We start from the raw sequence: 16,086 nt of genomic DNA, 5'->3' as shown, positions 1-16,086 counted from the left end.
AGTCCAGGACTCAAGGCACGCTTACACAGATAAAATAGATCAAGCTAAAAACATAGAAAAGAGAATAGTTAAAATGTATAATGGGAATAAAATTGTATAAAAAGATGCCTTAAAAACACAGACAATAGCAATAAAAACGACATGGCACCAGCCCTTTCCTCAAAAGCCATCAATTCCCAAAGGGCTGTTGGAATAGGAAGGTCTTCACTTGCTAGCAGAAGCACAGCAAGGAGGGAACCCGTCTGGCTTCTCTAGGGAGGGAGTTCCAGAGTCTGGGAGCAGTCACCCCTGAGAAGGCCCTCTCCCATGTCCCCACCAGGCGTGCCTGTGAGGGTGGAAGGACTGAGAGAAGGGCCTCTCTTCATGATCTCAAAAACCAGGCAGGTTCGTATGAGTGAATACAGTCTTTCAGAGAGCCTGGACCTAAGCCGTGTAAGGCTTTATAGGTCATAACCAGTATTTTAAATGGTGCCCGGAAACAGACCAATAGCCAATGGAACTGTTGGAACAAGGAAGTTACTTCCAGGTAATTTTTAAAAACACACCTTCTATTCCCAAAATTCAGAGGTGAGTGCTGTTGCTTATAAAACCTAAAGGACACCATCCATAAGATTATCAACAGGCTCTTGGGAACATTGAGGTGTGCAGAATAAGAAAATTGGGGGGGGGGCAATGAACGGATGACCCTTCTATCCCAAAAAACAGTCCAATGAGGACTGAGTGTGTTTCATGGCGCATTGGTGGTGGAAACAAAACCAGGACAGAGGGAGAATGGATTGGAGTAGGAGCTCTTCACACTGCAATGTTTAGTTGCAGGGCCCCTCACAAAATCCAAAAGAGCGTTCTGATCCTCCATTCTTGTCCATGGAAGGCAAAAAGAAGAGTTGGCCCATGATGGCCAAACTGTGGCACTCATCCCCAACTTGGTGTTCACCAGATACCGTATGTTTCCGTGTATAAAACGCCCCCATATATAAGACAACCCCTATTTTTTTTAACCCAAATTAAGAAACCAGTATTTTAAACATCAAACAGAACAAATTTGAGCTTTTTGTGGGGAGATTGCCCAAAGTTGAACACAGAAAAATACAGTATTTCCTGGGCATACATTTTATTTCTTTAATGATTTTTAAAAGAAATAAAATGTATGGAAAGCACCAAGTTAGGAAGGCTTAATGGAGTCCCCAATGGCCAACTGAATGGGAAAGTCAATGGATTCCAATGGCAACTTGGTGAAGACTATGTCCCAATATTCTGATTCAGTATAAGGCAGCTTCCAATGCTATTGGGGGAAATTGAAATAATTGAAATACTTTATTGTCACCTGTACAACTTGTATACAGTGAGATTACACGAACACCCCCTACTCAGCTCTCTTAGTCTTAATTCCCCTTGTTTACTAAGGCACACCCACATGCAGCAGCCTAACAGCCCATGGATAGAAGCTGTTCTTTACCCTGTTGATGCGACTAATCATGCTTCTATATCTTCTGCCTGAGGGCAGGAGATCAAGAAAGTGCCAGCCAGGGTGTGAATCATCCCTGAGAATTTCCCTCACTCTCCTGAGGCAACGTTCTTCCGCTGTTTCATCCAGTGGATTCACAGGATAGCCCATAATATCTTGTGCTGTATTCCCCACCCTCTGTAGGCACTTCCTATCAGTTGATGTCAAACCAGCGTGCCACACCGTGATGCAGTATGAAAGGACACTTTCTATTGTTGACCAGTAGAAGGAGATCATCAAATGTTGATTGACATCATTGTTCCACAATACTCTGAGAAGATGGAGTCTCTGTTGGGCTTTCTTAACCAGCTGGCTTGTATTGATTTTCCAAGTAAGGTCTTCACTGAGATAAACTCCTAGGAATTTAAAGGAAGAGACTCTCTCCATACAGCCCTCCCCGTTGTACAGCGGAGCTAGTTCTCCTCTCTTCCTCCCAAAGTCCAACACCATCTCCTTTGTCTTGCTGATATTAAGGTGCAAGTTGTTCCCTAAGCACCATGTAGAAAAGAATGTGGCTTGGTGGCAGATCATCTGCTTTGCATGCAGAAGGTCCCAGATTCAATTGGCACCTCCAGGCAGGGCTGCAAGAGACCCTTGCCTGAATCCCTGGGAAGTCACTGCCAGTAAGTGCAGGCAGATTGGTTGGTATTAGGCAGGCAAATGGTCTTGCTACCTGGAAGAAGGCAGCTTTGCACAGAGGCAGCAGGATATATATAGGAGAAGGAGGGCCTCACCTGTGAGATAGGCACAGTCGCCTTTGGTGAAGACATCACGGGCAACCTTCTTATTGTTGGCCTCATTGTTCAAGTAGCCATCAAAGCGCTGCAAAGGATCGCTCTGGACAATGCGCCCAACCAGCTGGCCTGGCTCTCCTGTGGGCAGAGAAGGACACCTTACATGGCCACCACATAATAGCAATGCAAAAGGAGGCAGAAGAGGAATTTGGCAGAGCAGCAATGTCATGGGAAAGGGCACATGTGTTCCCTGAGTTAAAAGGAGAACTGCTCTCCACCTGGACCTACAGACCAGGAGCCTCCTGACACTTGGCCTTCATTTTGCTCCACAGTATCTTCCAGCTGCACTCCAAAGCATTGGATCGAGATGACAGGGACAAATGATTAAGATGCAAGTGTAGGCAAAATAAGCTCTCATATCCCACATTTCTTCCATTCTGGATCCCATAGATCCCAGTCAGTCATACATCCATGCACTGTCCAGATCCCTACTGGTAGTGACCTCATGAAAAAATAGACTTTCCTTCCATTTATAATAAGGACAACTAAGTGTCTTGTTTCACCTTAAAGATTAACAGAAGTTTTCATGCATGAAGGATTAACATCACTTGGCAAAACTCTCTGAGCACAATATCCCCATCTCATATTTTCCCTGAACAACTTCTGTCTTCACACAGCTCAGAAAATCCCACTTTTACTTTTTAACTTGATGAACTTTAATTTCCCCAGGTACAGATGACCCATTGCTCTGCTGTTCAGTAGATTTTGGGGCTGGCTATGACTTATGCCAGGGGTCAGCAAACTTACCACGCCTCGGGCTGGTGTCTCCAGTGCCAATTGCATGGCGGGCCGGAAGGCGGGCGAGCGCATGCCCATACGTGTGCACACACACTATTTTCGACGCACTTCCGAGTCAGAGGAGCACCGGAAATAGCTTGTGCGCATGTGCATGGGCCTCCTCTGACCCCGATGTGCACCAGAAATAAAGCTTGCGCATGCGCACCAGCTATTTCCAGTGCTCCTCCGACCTGGAAGTGGGCAGCTGCGCAGTGCAGTGCTGGTAAGAGCAGGCAGTGGCAGTGGGAGGCGGGGGTCGCCGTGGGCCAGATGAACGAGCCCTTCGGGCCTTATCTGGCCCGCAGGCCTTAATTTGGGGAGCCCTGACTTATGCAGATTACTCTAGCCATTTCCTTCTCTATAGTCTGCATCCTCTCTCTAGGAATCAACTCTTATCAGTTTAACCTCTCCCTTTACAAGTTAGTATAGTGCTGCTTTAATATCCATTTATTTTCTCTTTCCCCCCCCCACCCCTAAATTGCATTAGGGAGGCAATCATAACTGGAAATGCAGCAAAAATAAAAGACCATGGCATAGCTCAGTGAGTAAAGCATGAGACTCTTAATCTCAGGGTTAAGATTGGGCAAAAAGATTATTGCATGGTGGGGGGTTGGACTAGATGACCCTTGTTCTCCCTTCCAACTCTACAATTCTATGATTCTATGAAAGGGGAAGAGGTTGTATTTGATCCTTTCCCTCATAACTTTGGTACAAATTAAAATGATTACATCACCACATTGGGAGCTGGGAAGAGAGGGACAACCTATCTGGCTACAGAACATTATTTTGATTAGAGCCACAAAGATTTGTACTGGGCATGTGTGCTCATACACAAACACAAACACACAGTCATCAGAAGTGCTGGAAACATCTTTCTTTAAAAGGATTTCCAAGCTTTGAATTAAATCATCTACTCATCAACTGATTTAATTTAAGACATAAAATCATGACGGATTAAAACAGCCTTAAAGCTGTTAAAGTTTCAGCTGCTTAAGGATAAAAGTACTTTGCTGATAATCACTCGTTGTTCCCCAGAAAGAATCTAGTGCTTAGATTGTAGGATCTTCATTTATAAAGTTTATCAGTGCCTGGCTAACCACAAGGCACTCAAGAGCTAATGTGGCAGGGGGGGAAACAGGTTTCCCTCTTCCTGTGTGGTGCTAGAGTGCCCTCTAGTGTAAAAGTGGACAAAGGTAAAGGGACCCCTGACCATTAGGTCCAGTCGTGGCCGACTCTGGGTTTGTGGCGCTCATCTCGCTTTATTGACCTAGGGAGCCGGCGTACAGCTTCTGGGTCATGTGGTCAGCATGACTAAACCGCTTCTGACAAACCAGAGCAGTGCACGGAAATGCCGTTTACCTTCCTGCCGAAGCTGTTCCTATTTATCTACTTGCACTTTGACGTGCTTTCGAACTGCTAGGTTATCAGGAGCAGGGACCAAGCAACGGGAGCTCACCCCGTCGCGGGGATTCGAACCACCGACTTTCTGATCGGCAAGTCCTAGGCTCTGTGGTTTCACCCACAGCGACAAACTTCAGACTAAATTGTATGTCTATATACAGTGATACCTCTGGTTGCGAACGGGATCCGTTCCAGAGGCCCGTTCGCAACATGAAAAGAGCACAACCAGAAGCGCTTTATCTGCGCACGCGCATGATACCATTTTGTGCGTCTGCGCATATGCAAATGGCGAAACCCAGAAGTAACCCTTTCCGGTACTTCTGGGTCGCTGCAGGATGTAAGCTGAAGGAACATAACATGAAGCAAACGTAACATGAGGTATGACTGTACTGTATTTTCCTGTGTATAACACGCCCCTGTGTATAAGATGCTCCCTATTTTGGGGGACACAAATTTAAGAAAATGGGGGGATTGCCCAAAGTTGTTGAGCTTTTTGTGGGTGGGGGGAATTGCACGAATTACGAATACTGACAATCACTTGCGTCACCAAAGCCAACAGGCACCTGCCCTCTCACAAACAGCAGGCAGCAATTGCACGCCCGCTTGCCGAAGCGGCAGCCAATCTTAAACAATCCTTGTCGCAGCAACTGATCTCCCACCCAATTTCCGCAGCAGCCAATCTAAAGCAGCACTTGACACAGCCACCAATCACCAACAAAATCGCTGCTGACAAGCTCCTGCTCGCAGATGCAACCAATCACCCGTCATCGTCCCCCATGCACTATCCGTGTATAAGACACGCCCCGTTTTATAACATTATTTTACAGTAAATAATCTTCGTCTTATACACAGAAAAGTATAAGACGGTAACATTTATGAAGCTAGCTGCTTTTCAATAGGCCATAGCTAAGATTAATGGATATAACACTAAACTGTGGTTAATCTCGAATAGAAGCAGAAGCTTCCAGTCTTCTCTTTGTGGCCACGCTGTCACTCATATTGTAACACTAAACCTAGGCTTAGCTTAATTATGTGTGAACGAGGCCCCTGAATCCAGGAATTTTAAGTGAAGTGTCATCCAAGGTGCACTCTCTCTTAGACGAGAGCTTGAGCTGGCTGTAGCTTAAGAATCATGGTCATCAGCCCAGAAGGAGGACAATGGACAGAGGAGGACAGATCTCTGTCTCTCTGACAGGGTCACATCTGTCCTCGGTCTTATCTTAGCTCCTGGGGGCTACTGCTCCATCTAAAGACCTGCAGGAACCCACAGTAGTCCAAAAGTTGATTGATGTGCTCCACTTCAGGGATGAATCACCTGCCACCTCCACTCATCAAAACCCCCTGTGACATTTCTCCAATGAAAATAGGAATATTCCATTCCATAATGATAATTATACTATTTATACGCTGCACATGTTCCTGGGTCGCCCCACTCACTCTGGGCAGCTTCCAACATATATAAAAACATAATAAAACCTTAAACATTAAGAAAAAACTTCCCTATTCAGGATTTCCTACAGATGGCTCAGGGATTCATTTACCAATGAAAATGTTCCTGGAAAATAGGGACACTTGGAGGGTCTACTGCAAGGGTAGGCAACCTAAGGCCCAGGGGCCGGATGTGGCCCAATCGCCTTCTCAATCTGGCCTGTGGACAGTCCGGGAAACAGCGTGTTTTTACATGAGTAGAATGTGTCCTTTTATTTAAAATGCATCTCTGGGTTATTTGTGGGGCATAGGAATTCCTTCATCCCCCCCAAAAAAATATAGCCTGTCCCCCCACATAGTCTGAGGGACAGTGGACTGGCCCACAGCTAAAAAGGTTGCTGACCCCCTGGTCTACTGTGACCTAGGGATGGGCTTTTCTCAGTTTTTAATTTTTTCCAAACTTCAGTTCTCTACATTTCCACACTAGTCTTCAATTATTATTATTAATAATAATAATAAATTTTATTTATACCCAGCCCTCCCCAGCCATAATAATATTCCTGTTTATGACCTCCGGGTTTTTGCTAAAAGCATTCTTCCTTGCTTCCTATTTTATTTACTCTGAACTACATATGCATGCTCAAGTAGGAAATAGTTTCTTTGTAGTAAAAGAATTTCTTCTGATCTGACTTTCTCCCACATGGGGTTTTTTGAAATGCTCAGAGGAAATCTGATTGGTTCTTACAAACACTGTGTAAAAAGTTCTTTTGTGAATAAAACGACCTGGGTCAAGGGGTGGAGAGGATTATTATTGGCACCTTCTTCCAAAGTCTTGCTGGTCAAGCCTTGTGTGTATTCCATTAATCAGAGTCCAATCCTTCCTTGCTTTGGGAACGCTACAACATGGAAGTCAGGATCACAGTGCCCCAGCCCTGCTGTTCTCTCCCTCTTATTTTCATTCAAGGATTACCCAGCTGCTCTCCACCCTACTGGGCTGCTACCCAGCCTCACCTGGTTTGCACCGTATACAGAGCCCGTCAGGTCCCCGGATCAGCTCCATAGTTTCCTCATTCACTCGGACTAGGTTGATGGGGTAAATGTTGGGAAGGATTCTGCTATTGAAGCCACAAGCCCCCAGCTGCAGAGGAGAAAATTTTGGAGGTCACCACGGAAGCAAAGGGATGAAGGGCAGGAGGTCTGGGGCCCAGGGCCAAAAGCCAGGGCTCAGGCACTCTGGGCAAATGCCAAGCAACACCTTCAACAAGAAGACAGCCCTTACCTTGTTGTCAAAGTTGCCCACACTGCAGTTGCATTCGGTGGCTCCGTAAAACTCGGCTATCTGGGGGATGCTGAAGCGCTCAGTGAACTCCTTCCAGATGGAAGCCCGCAGGCCATTGCCCAAAGCCATCCGAACCCGATGCTTCCTCTCCACCTCTTGAGAGGGCTGGTTCAACAGGTACCGACATATCTCCCCAATATACTGTACGATCTGATGGCAACAGCAGAGGAAGAAGCAGTCAGGGACAAAATGAGATGCATGGCACAAGGTAACCTACATGTGGCAGCTATGCAGTCTTCTACCTTTGAAATGATAGCCTTGATTCTCACGTGGGCCCCTGACAAATCTGTGCCCTGACCCTCCTCTCAAAGAGATAACGTTTTAGTTCATGTCTCTCCCACCCTTTTAGGCACAGGATGTTAAAAGAAATGCATTCAGCTCTGGAAATAAGGCTTGGAGAAGGCAACCCCTTAAAAGCCCATAGATCATTTAATCAGCACAAAGCCTAGTTTAAGAGCAATGTTTTCATCTGGAGCCTATAGATATGTAATGAAGGTGCCTGGAGAGCCTCCTTGGGGAGAGTGTTCCACAAACAGGAAGCCACCACAGAAAGGGCCCTGTTCTTGTCACCTTCCAGCCTTGGCATTCTTTGTCTGCATGAGATGAAAAATCTCCAACTCGACATCCACCTTACAGGTTTTTGGTGTTCCAGCTACTGAGTCAATCCCCTGACTCTTAAGATGCTTTGGAAATGTGCTGCTATGTGTTTGCCTTTGGGAGGAATTTGTTGCTTTGTCTGGTGTTTTGCTGTTTGTTATATAAAAATACACACACATGCATTTATTATGATATTTATGATGAGGAGGAGGAGGAGGAGGTTGGAAGGCCATCTGTCAGGCATTCTTTAGCTGTGAAACCTGCATTGCAGGGGGTAGAACTAGATCACCTTTGGGGTCCTTCCCAACTCTACAATACTATGGATCTCCTCTTTACCCCACCCACACAGCTGTGGTCTCAGCCCTGCCTCACCGTACAGTTGTATTTCACACAGTCTTCCCAGAAGTTAGAAGCTGAGAATTTCTTCCTGATCACGACCGTCATCCCATGCAGGACGCATTGGCCAACTCCAACAATGTTACCTAGAAGGGAAGAGTGAGAGGGAAACCCATTTTAGCCAGCAGGAAATCTGGAACTAAAAATGGTGACCAGCTTATGAGAAGCAAGACTTTGCTGTTCCCGGTTTGGCTCAGACCCAATCTACACAAGACCCCAGGGCATGATCTTGGGAAGGGAAGAATCCAGCATGCCAAGTCAGTGTCTGGGTGGGAGAAATCACCTGGGAATGGCATGCAGAGAATCACGTTCAGTGGGTCCCTCCAGAACCCTGGAACTTCCTTCCTCTAAATAATAACAAGTGTACAGAATGGTGGGAAGGACACAGAAGGTCCCAAGTTCAGTCCTCAGCACCTTTGGGTGGGGCTGGCAAAGGCTCTTGTCTGAAAAGCTGCTGTTGCTGCTTTTGATGGACCAACAGTCTGACTCGGTGTAATGCAGAATTCTGTGTTTCTATCAATTCCCTTCATTTCAGCTGGACGTTTTGTTCACAGTTCAGCAACAACATAGCCATCACAAAAGTGAAGCAGATGGGTCAAAGGTAAGTCACTGGAAAAGACCAAAAGGTTAAAGGCGCTGGCGTTACCTGCTGCATGGTATAAGGGGAGGCAGTCATAGACCACATCGTCCTGTCGCATGCGGAAGCCATTGAAAACCAGGGCTGCCATTCGGAAATACCTGAATTGGGAGACCAGAGAGAGAGAGAGAGAGAGATCAGTATTTGTCTGGAAACCAAGCCTTATGAGGAACAGTTAAGGGAGCTGAGTATGTTTAGCCTGGAGAAGAGGAGATAGGATAGCTACTTTCAATTGCCTCAGGTTTCAGGAGCTTTTGGGGGGTAGGACCGTGAGGTATGGGCACCACACAACCTGCCCTGTGCACCCTAAGCTTACTTCTGAGTAAATATGCACAGTATGGGGCTTCTATACTTTCAACCTGCTGCTTTGGATTTGGGTTTATAATAAACTTAGTCCTTTTTTTTCAAGAAGTTGAGTAACACAAAACAGAATTGGGAGTTTCCTCACCCTGACCCCACAGACTGATCCCTTATGATTTTGCTCACCTGCAATGGACAATGATTGCAGCTTTGGGCAGCCCAGTTGTGCCTGAAGTGTAGATGTAGAACAATCTATCTGCAAGGCAAAAGGATGTTGAAAAATTCAGGGTCACCTTTGCTATCTAGTGGCATTGGTGTTCCGTGAAAAAGCAGAACTTCAGTGCCAGCACCTGGCTTTATTCTGTGGCAGGGAACCCTTTTTCCTGTCAGAGGCCACATTCCCTTGGGGAAGGTCTGCCAGGGGCCGCAAGCCAGCTGTGGGCAGGACTGGTGCCAGTGGTGGGCAGAGCACCCCTTTACTGTATTTCTGCCACCCTCTTTCCCGCCATTTGCTTCTCCTCACCACCCACATGAAATTTGCAGGCTGCAGGTTCCCCAGCCCTGTTTTTAAAGAGCCTAATTACCAGCCAAAATAATAATAATAATAATAATAATAATAATAATAATAATAATAATAATAATAATTTATTATTTGTACCCCGCCCATCTGGCTGGGCTTCCCCAGCCACTCTGGGCGACTTCCCAAAAAATATTAAAATCCTCTAATACATCAAACATTAAAAGCTTCCCTAAATAGGGCTGCCTTCAGATGTCTTCTAAAAGTCTGATAGTTGTTGTTCTCTTTGACATCTGGTGGGAGGGCGTTGCACAGGACAGGTGCCACCACCGAGAAGGCCCTCTGCTTGGTCCCCTGTAACTTGGCTTCTCGCAGTGAGGGAACCGCCAGAAGGCCCTCAGCGCTGGACCTCAGTATCCGGGCAGAATGATGGGGGTGGAGACGCTCCTTCAGGTATACTGGACTGAGGCCGTTTAGGGCTTTAAAGGTCAACACCAACACTTTGAACTGTGCTCGGAAACGTACTGGGAGCCAATGTAGGTCTTTTAAGACCGGTGTTATGTGGTCTCCGCGGCCGCTCCCAGTCACCAGTCTAGCTGCTGCGTTCTGGATTAGTTGTAGTTTCCGGGTCACCTTCAAAGGTAGCCTCACGTAGAGCGCATTGCAGTAGTCCAAGCGGGAGATAACCAGAACATGCACCACTCTGGCAAGACAGTCCGCAGGCAGATAGGGTCTCAGCCTGCGTACCAGATGGAGCTGATAAACAGCTGTCCTGGACACAGAATTGACCTGTGCCTCCATGGACAGCTGTGAGTCCACAATGACTCCCAGGCTGCGCACCTGGTCCTTCAGGGGCACAGTTACCCCATTCAGGACCAGGGAATCCTCCACACCTGCCCGCCTCCTGTCCCCCAAGAACAGTACTTCTGTCTTGTCAGGATTCAACCTCAATCTGTTAGCCGCCATCCATCCTCCAAACGCCTCTAGACACTCACACAGGACCTTCACCACCTTCACTGGTTCTGATTTGAAAGAGAGGTAGAGCTGGGTATCATCTGCATACTGATGAACACCCAGCCCAAACCCCCTGATGATCTCTCCCAGCGGCTGCATGTAAATGTTGAAAAGCATGGGGGAGAGGACAGAACCCTGAGGCACCCCACAAGTGAGAGCCCAGGGGTCTGAACACTCATCCCCCACCACCACTTTCTGAACCCGGCCCAGGAGGAAGGAACGGAACCACTGTATGACAGTGCCCCCAGCTCCCAGCCCCTCAAGACGGTCCAGAAGGATGTTATGGTCGATGGTGTCAAAAGCCGCCGAGAGATCCAGCAGAACTAGGAAACAGCTCTCACCTTTGTCCCTAGCCCGCCGGAGATCATCAACCAGTGCGACTAAGGCAGTTTCAGTCCCATGATGAGGCCTGAATCCCAACTGGAAGGGATCCAAAATTAGACAGGCACTCAGTGTTATGATCTTTAGGTGGCTGCCTACTGAAGATGCTTCTGTTTAAGAAGGCTATCCCTGAGTTGTGACACAGTCATTTATGAAATAAACTGCTGTAAAGCAGTTTATAAATTTGCAAAACATGGGTCCATCCAACTCAGTACTACCTCCCCCAACCCTGCCTGGAAGTGATAGAGGTGTAACCTGGGATCATCTACATGCAAAACAGATGCTTCACCAACCCACATAATAATAATAATAATAATAATAATAATAATAATAATAATAATAATAATAATAATATTTATGATTTATACCCCGCCCATCTGGCTGGGTTTCCCCATATGAATAATAAGCTGTTTTGGTGTGGCGACTTTAACTGAACACTGATGTGAACAGCTGTGTGTGTCAATCTGAACTTATTATATGGTTTACCTCTGTAGATCACAGCACAAGTATAAAGGCTGACATACTAACTTAAATATGACATGAGATTCTCCATCATGAACCTTGCTTGACCTCAGTAAAAGCCTGATACTATTCTCAATTCAAGAAGTGACCTGAAGCTATTCAGGCATATCCTGAGTTCCTCACACCTTGTAAAGGTCAACACATGTAAATCAAGCTGCCAGCAAAGTCTACTCAAACTCCTGGTAATGGAAAGGCAGTGAGCAGACAAAAGATAGCCAGTTCAGTCATAACTCACTAGGGTTTATTCAAACACGTTTTGCAAGATGGGGAGGTGAGATGCAGGCAGGAAATCCTGGGATAAATTTAAAAGCACAATAAATCTAGCTGCTTATGTTATTAGTGTAAGCCCTGCTAGCAAAATTGCCGTGCTCACTTCTGTAGACTTTTGAGAGTAGGTAGAGATTCTTCCACTCTTTAGGTGTTTGTATATGGTAGGATTTGAAGCCTGCTTAAATTGTAATTTTACTGTTTGAAACAGAATTCATGCATGTCATCATTTTCATTTCATATAATAAACCAAGCTTTCTTTGTTAATGTGTCTCTCAAGAATCCTAATGTAAAGCTGTTTGTTTGCCTCTAAGAATTACTGGGCTGCCCGTCTGGTCTTCAGGATAGCTTGTCCAGAATAAAATTATCAGGTGTCAGGAGTTTTATTCGGGCAAGAATAGAGACAAGCATATATTCATGAATGGACAAATGCCATAACTCTAGCAAAATATTCCAAACTTCTTGTTGGTGTGTTTGTATGAATACACAGTGCTGAACACGCATGTGACTTCAGACACGTCCTGCAACAGTGACTTGGGGTTTGGTCTTTCTTTTTCAGAGTTAGCTCCTGAGTAATAATAATAATAATAATAATAATAATAATAATAATAATAATATATTATTAATAATAATAATAATAATATATTATTTATACCCCACCCATCTGGCTGAGTTTCCCCAGCCACTCTGGGCGGCTCCCAATTGAATATTAAAAACACAATACAGCATTAAAGATTAAAAACCTCCCTAAACAGGGCTACCTGTTAAGGCAAAAGAGTAGGTAAAAGAGACTGAAAAGGCGGCAGCAATTTCATAGAAACATGCAATGAAAAATGGTTTCCGCCCACTGCCTGTGCCTACCTAGGAATCCCTTGTCTGGGGGAGTTGGTGACTGGCGAGATGCTTTTTCAATCAAAGGGTCCAGATGTTCTGAGCCTGGCAGCATGCTTTCCGCTTTCCAGTCGCCAGAACAGAAGAGGTGAGTGGACTTCCCAAGGGAAGGCTGCACTTCCCGCAAGGCTAGAAAGATAGAACAGGTGTTAGAAGCAAAAGCACAGAGAACACACCTTCTCTGCCACAGTGGCGCATGCATCTACAGCTGCAGGTCTTTACAGTGGTTCATATTCTACACCAGGGATGGGAAAACTGTGGCCCTCCAGTCGTTGCTGATGGAGGTCATGAGTCCAGCAACATCTGGAGGTCTTGGCTCAAAAAAATGTGCAGCGTGAATATTTTAGGACAAATAAGTGAATCAAAGAGTACCGTATTTTTTGCCCTATAAGACGCACTTTTCCCCCTCCAAAAATGAAAGGGAAATGTGTGTGCGTCCTATGGGGCGAATGCAGGCTTTCGCTGAAGCCTGGAGAGCGAGAGGGGTCGGTGCGCACCAGGCTTCAGGAAGCTCTCCGCAAGCCTTGGGAGCCCGCAGGAGTTCACATCGGGCTCCCTAGCTTGCGGATAGCAGCCTGCATCTCGAAGCCCGGGGCGCGCTGCACAGCACGCCCCAGGCTTCAGTTCCCCGACCTGGTTTGGAGGCTGGCGGTGGGGAGAAGCGCACTTCTCCCCACCGCCAGCCCCACAAGCTTGGGGGACAGCGGGGAGGCGCAGCGCCGCCATCCTGCTGTTCCCTGACTTGGTTTGGGCTTCAGGCAGATATCCGCAAGGCGTGGGAGCCCGTCAGGAAGTCGCGCCGGTCTCCCAAGGCTTGCGGAGAGCTACCTGTTCTGGGGGCTGGGGTCGGGGCCCTGCGCCTGGGGGGATTTTTTTTCTTTATCCCCCCCCCCCAAAAAAACCTAGGTGCATCTTATGGGCCGGTGCGCCCTATGGGGCGAAAAATACGGTATTTTAAATATGTGCAATCATATGTTTGAATCCTCATCTGTTCTTTATGGGCTCTGCTTTAGCAGGTTTCTGACCATATAATAAATGACTGGTGGGTTGTATAGCTATGTTTAGAAATGTGTATGTCAATACAGAATACATATTTCTGTGCAGACTCTTTAAAAAATATATCTAAGATTAATGCAGAAACGGGATAGAATGGGCTTATGAATAGACACATATGGCTTTGACATGAACCAGAAATAGAGGAGCTGGACTCCATTATCCCTGAACACTGGTAATGCTGGCCTGGGACTGATGGGTGTTGGAGTCCAACAAAAGCTGGAGGGGCATAGGTCCCTTAGTCTCTTTTTCAAATAAATACACCTGTTCTTCTCCCTGCTTTCTGCTCTGCCTCCTGCCCCTGGATTCTGTCAGGGAACTGCCATCGGAAGGGCAGGTGGTGGAAGGGCTCACGGAGGCTAGGAGAGACCTAGCAGCAGAGGAGGGAACCAGCAGGGGGAGAGAAGGAGCTCTGAGGGAAAGTGAGTCGGAGGGATGGCTCAGGGACACTTCTAGCGAAAACAGTGAGGAGGTTTCAGGACCTCCTATAGGGACACCCACCCCTCGCCGGAAACTGTCGCGCCGAGAGTCCAGAAGACGCGTTTCCGTTAAGGAGCTTTTATGTTGGAAGAGATTCCGCAAACGCCCACTGTCGGATTCTGCCAGCGACTGAGGGAGCCATGCTTAAGAGGCTCCGCTATAGACAGAGCTTTGCTAATCTGGGCAAACTCTGAGGGACTAAGCTTTATGCACAAGCAGCTCATCATCCCATCACAGATTCCCTCCCACCTCTTCTCACCATCAGCCAACTCGCTTCCAAACACGACGGCCTTTGAGTGCGAGATGTTGATGCAGTGAAGGAGCGACTCCTGCCGCACATGAGAGTTGAGGAGAGCAGCCTCCACACCGATCTTGGCCATGCCGAGCCAGAGACCAACGTACTGGTTGCGGGATTCCATGAACAGGGCGATGACATCCCCAGAGCGGAAGCCTCTTTCATACAGGAAGTTGGCCACCTGGTTGGAATAGTTATCCAGGTCTTGGAAGGTCCACGTCTCGCCCGTCCCCTGGAAAATCAGGGCTGCTTTTCCTGGATGCTTGCGTGCTACCTGCTGGAAGAGCTTTGGGACTGTGTACTTGTTCTTCACGTACCACCAAACCTTCAACCGAGTCAAGAGGACAACATATCCAGTCCTGGCAAGGAGAAGAAGGCACAAGTAAGGTTTTTTCCGGGAGAAAGAATCATAGATGTGTAGAGTTGGATGGGAATCATAGCTAAAGAATCCCTGACAGGTGGCATCCAACCTGTGCTTTATAAAATATACAATGAAAGAGAGTCCATCACCTTCTGAGGGAGTCTGTTCCACAATTGAATGTCTCTTGCCCTCAGAAAGTTCTTCCTTTTTATTGGAATTCATTGGCCCTAGCCTCTGGAGCAGAAAAAACCAGCCTTTCATATATACGAAGATGGCTTTCATATCTCCTCTCAGGCTCCTCCAAGCTAAACATACCCACCTTCCTCAACCACTCCTCATAAGGCTAGGTTTTCAAGCTCTTTATCAATACAGTGGTACCTCAGGTTACAGACGCTTCAGGTTACAGACGCTTCAAGTTACAGACTCCGCTAACCCAGAAATATTACCTCGGGTTAAGAACTTTGCTTAAGGATGAGAACAGAAATTGTGCTCTGGTGGCACGGCAGCAGGAGGAGGCCCCATTAGCTAAAGTGGTGCTTCAGGTTAAGATCGGTTTCAGGTTAAGAAAGGACCTCCAGAACGAATTAAGTTCTTAACCCGAGGTACCACTGTAATCTTGTTTGCCGTCCTCTGCACACCTTCCAGCTTGTCAATATCCTTCCTCAACTGTGGTGCCCAGAGCTGGACATAGGACTACAGGTGGGACCTGGCCAGGGCAGAGATGCCATGATTCCAGTTGGCCAGCTCATCCCAAGGGAATGGGGAGGAACCGCCCACCCACTCGTCTTCATTGAAACACTCTTAACAGTATGGCAATCTCATGCCGCTGCGTCTCTGTCAAGCCTGTAGGTGTGTTCAGCTGAACAAGAACCAGGATACATTCCATGGAAGAGGGTTTTGCAAGCATCCCAGGCTCAGAACCCCTCCTAAACTCGCCCTTATTGCAAAGCCCCACCTACACACCCAGCCTGCTGCCTCCTCAGCACTCAGTCACAGAATTTTCACATGGGGCTAACTGTAGGCACAGGAAAGATGCCTTATACCATCCAGCCGAGCTCCAGGGTTGGGGCTGGGGGCTCTCTCATCACCTGCGACATGGTGATGGCACAGGGGACTGAACCTGGGACCTGCC

General features: G+C 47.0%; 1 protein-coding gene across 2 annotated transcripts in view; it reads right to left on the bottom strand.

Moving 5' to 3' along the window:
- Window positions 1-16,086, bottom strand: part of SLC27A4 (solute carrier family 27 member 4) — a 44,786-nt gene that overhangs the window by 14,764 nt on the left and 13,936 nt on the right. For both annotated transcript variants that reach the window (XM_083721766.1, XM_083721767.1), the window contains exons 4-11: window positions 14,558-14,952; window positions 12,736-12,894; window positions 9,360-9,429; window positions 8,883-8,974; window positions 8,213-8,322; window positions 7,184-7,393; window positions 6,916-7,042; window positions 2,239-2,376 (exon numbers count right to left, since the gene is read on the bottom strand). In XM_083721766.1, coding sequence (XP_083577892.1) covers window positions 2,239-2,376; window positions 6,916-7,042; window positions 7,184-7,393; window positions 8,213-8,322; window positions 8,883-8,974; window positions 9,360-9,429; window positions 12,736-12,894; window positions 14,558-14,952 — 1,301 coding nt within the window. The remainder of the gene's footprint in view (window positions 1-2,238; window positions 2,377-6,915; window positions 7,043-7,183; window positions 7,394-8,212; window positions 8,323-8,882; window positions 8,975-9,359; window positions 9,430-12,735; window positions 12,895-14,557; window positions 14,953-16,086) is intronic.

This window comes from Podarcis gaigeae (genome assembly GCF_964106915.1).
Source record: "Podarcis gaigeae genome assembly, chromosome: Z".
Classification (NCBI taxonomy): domain Eukaryota; kingdom Metazoa; phylum Chordata; class Lepidosauria; order Squamata; family Lacertidae; genus Podarcis; species Podarcis gaigeae.
Note: the sequence above shows the minus strand (reverse complement) of the source record. Positions and strands in the feature narration are given on the sequence as shown.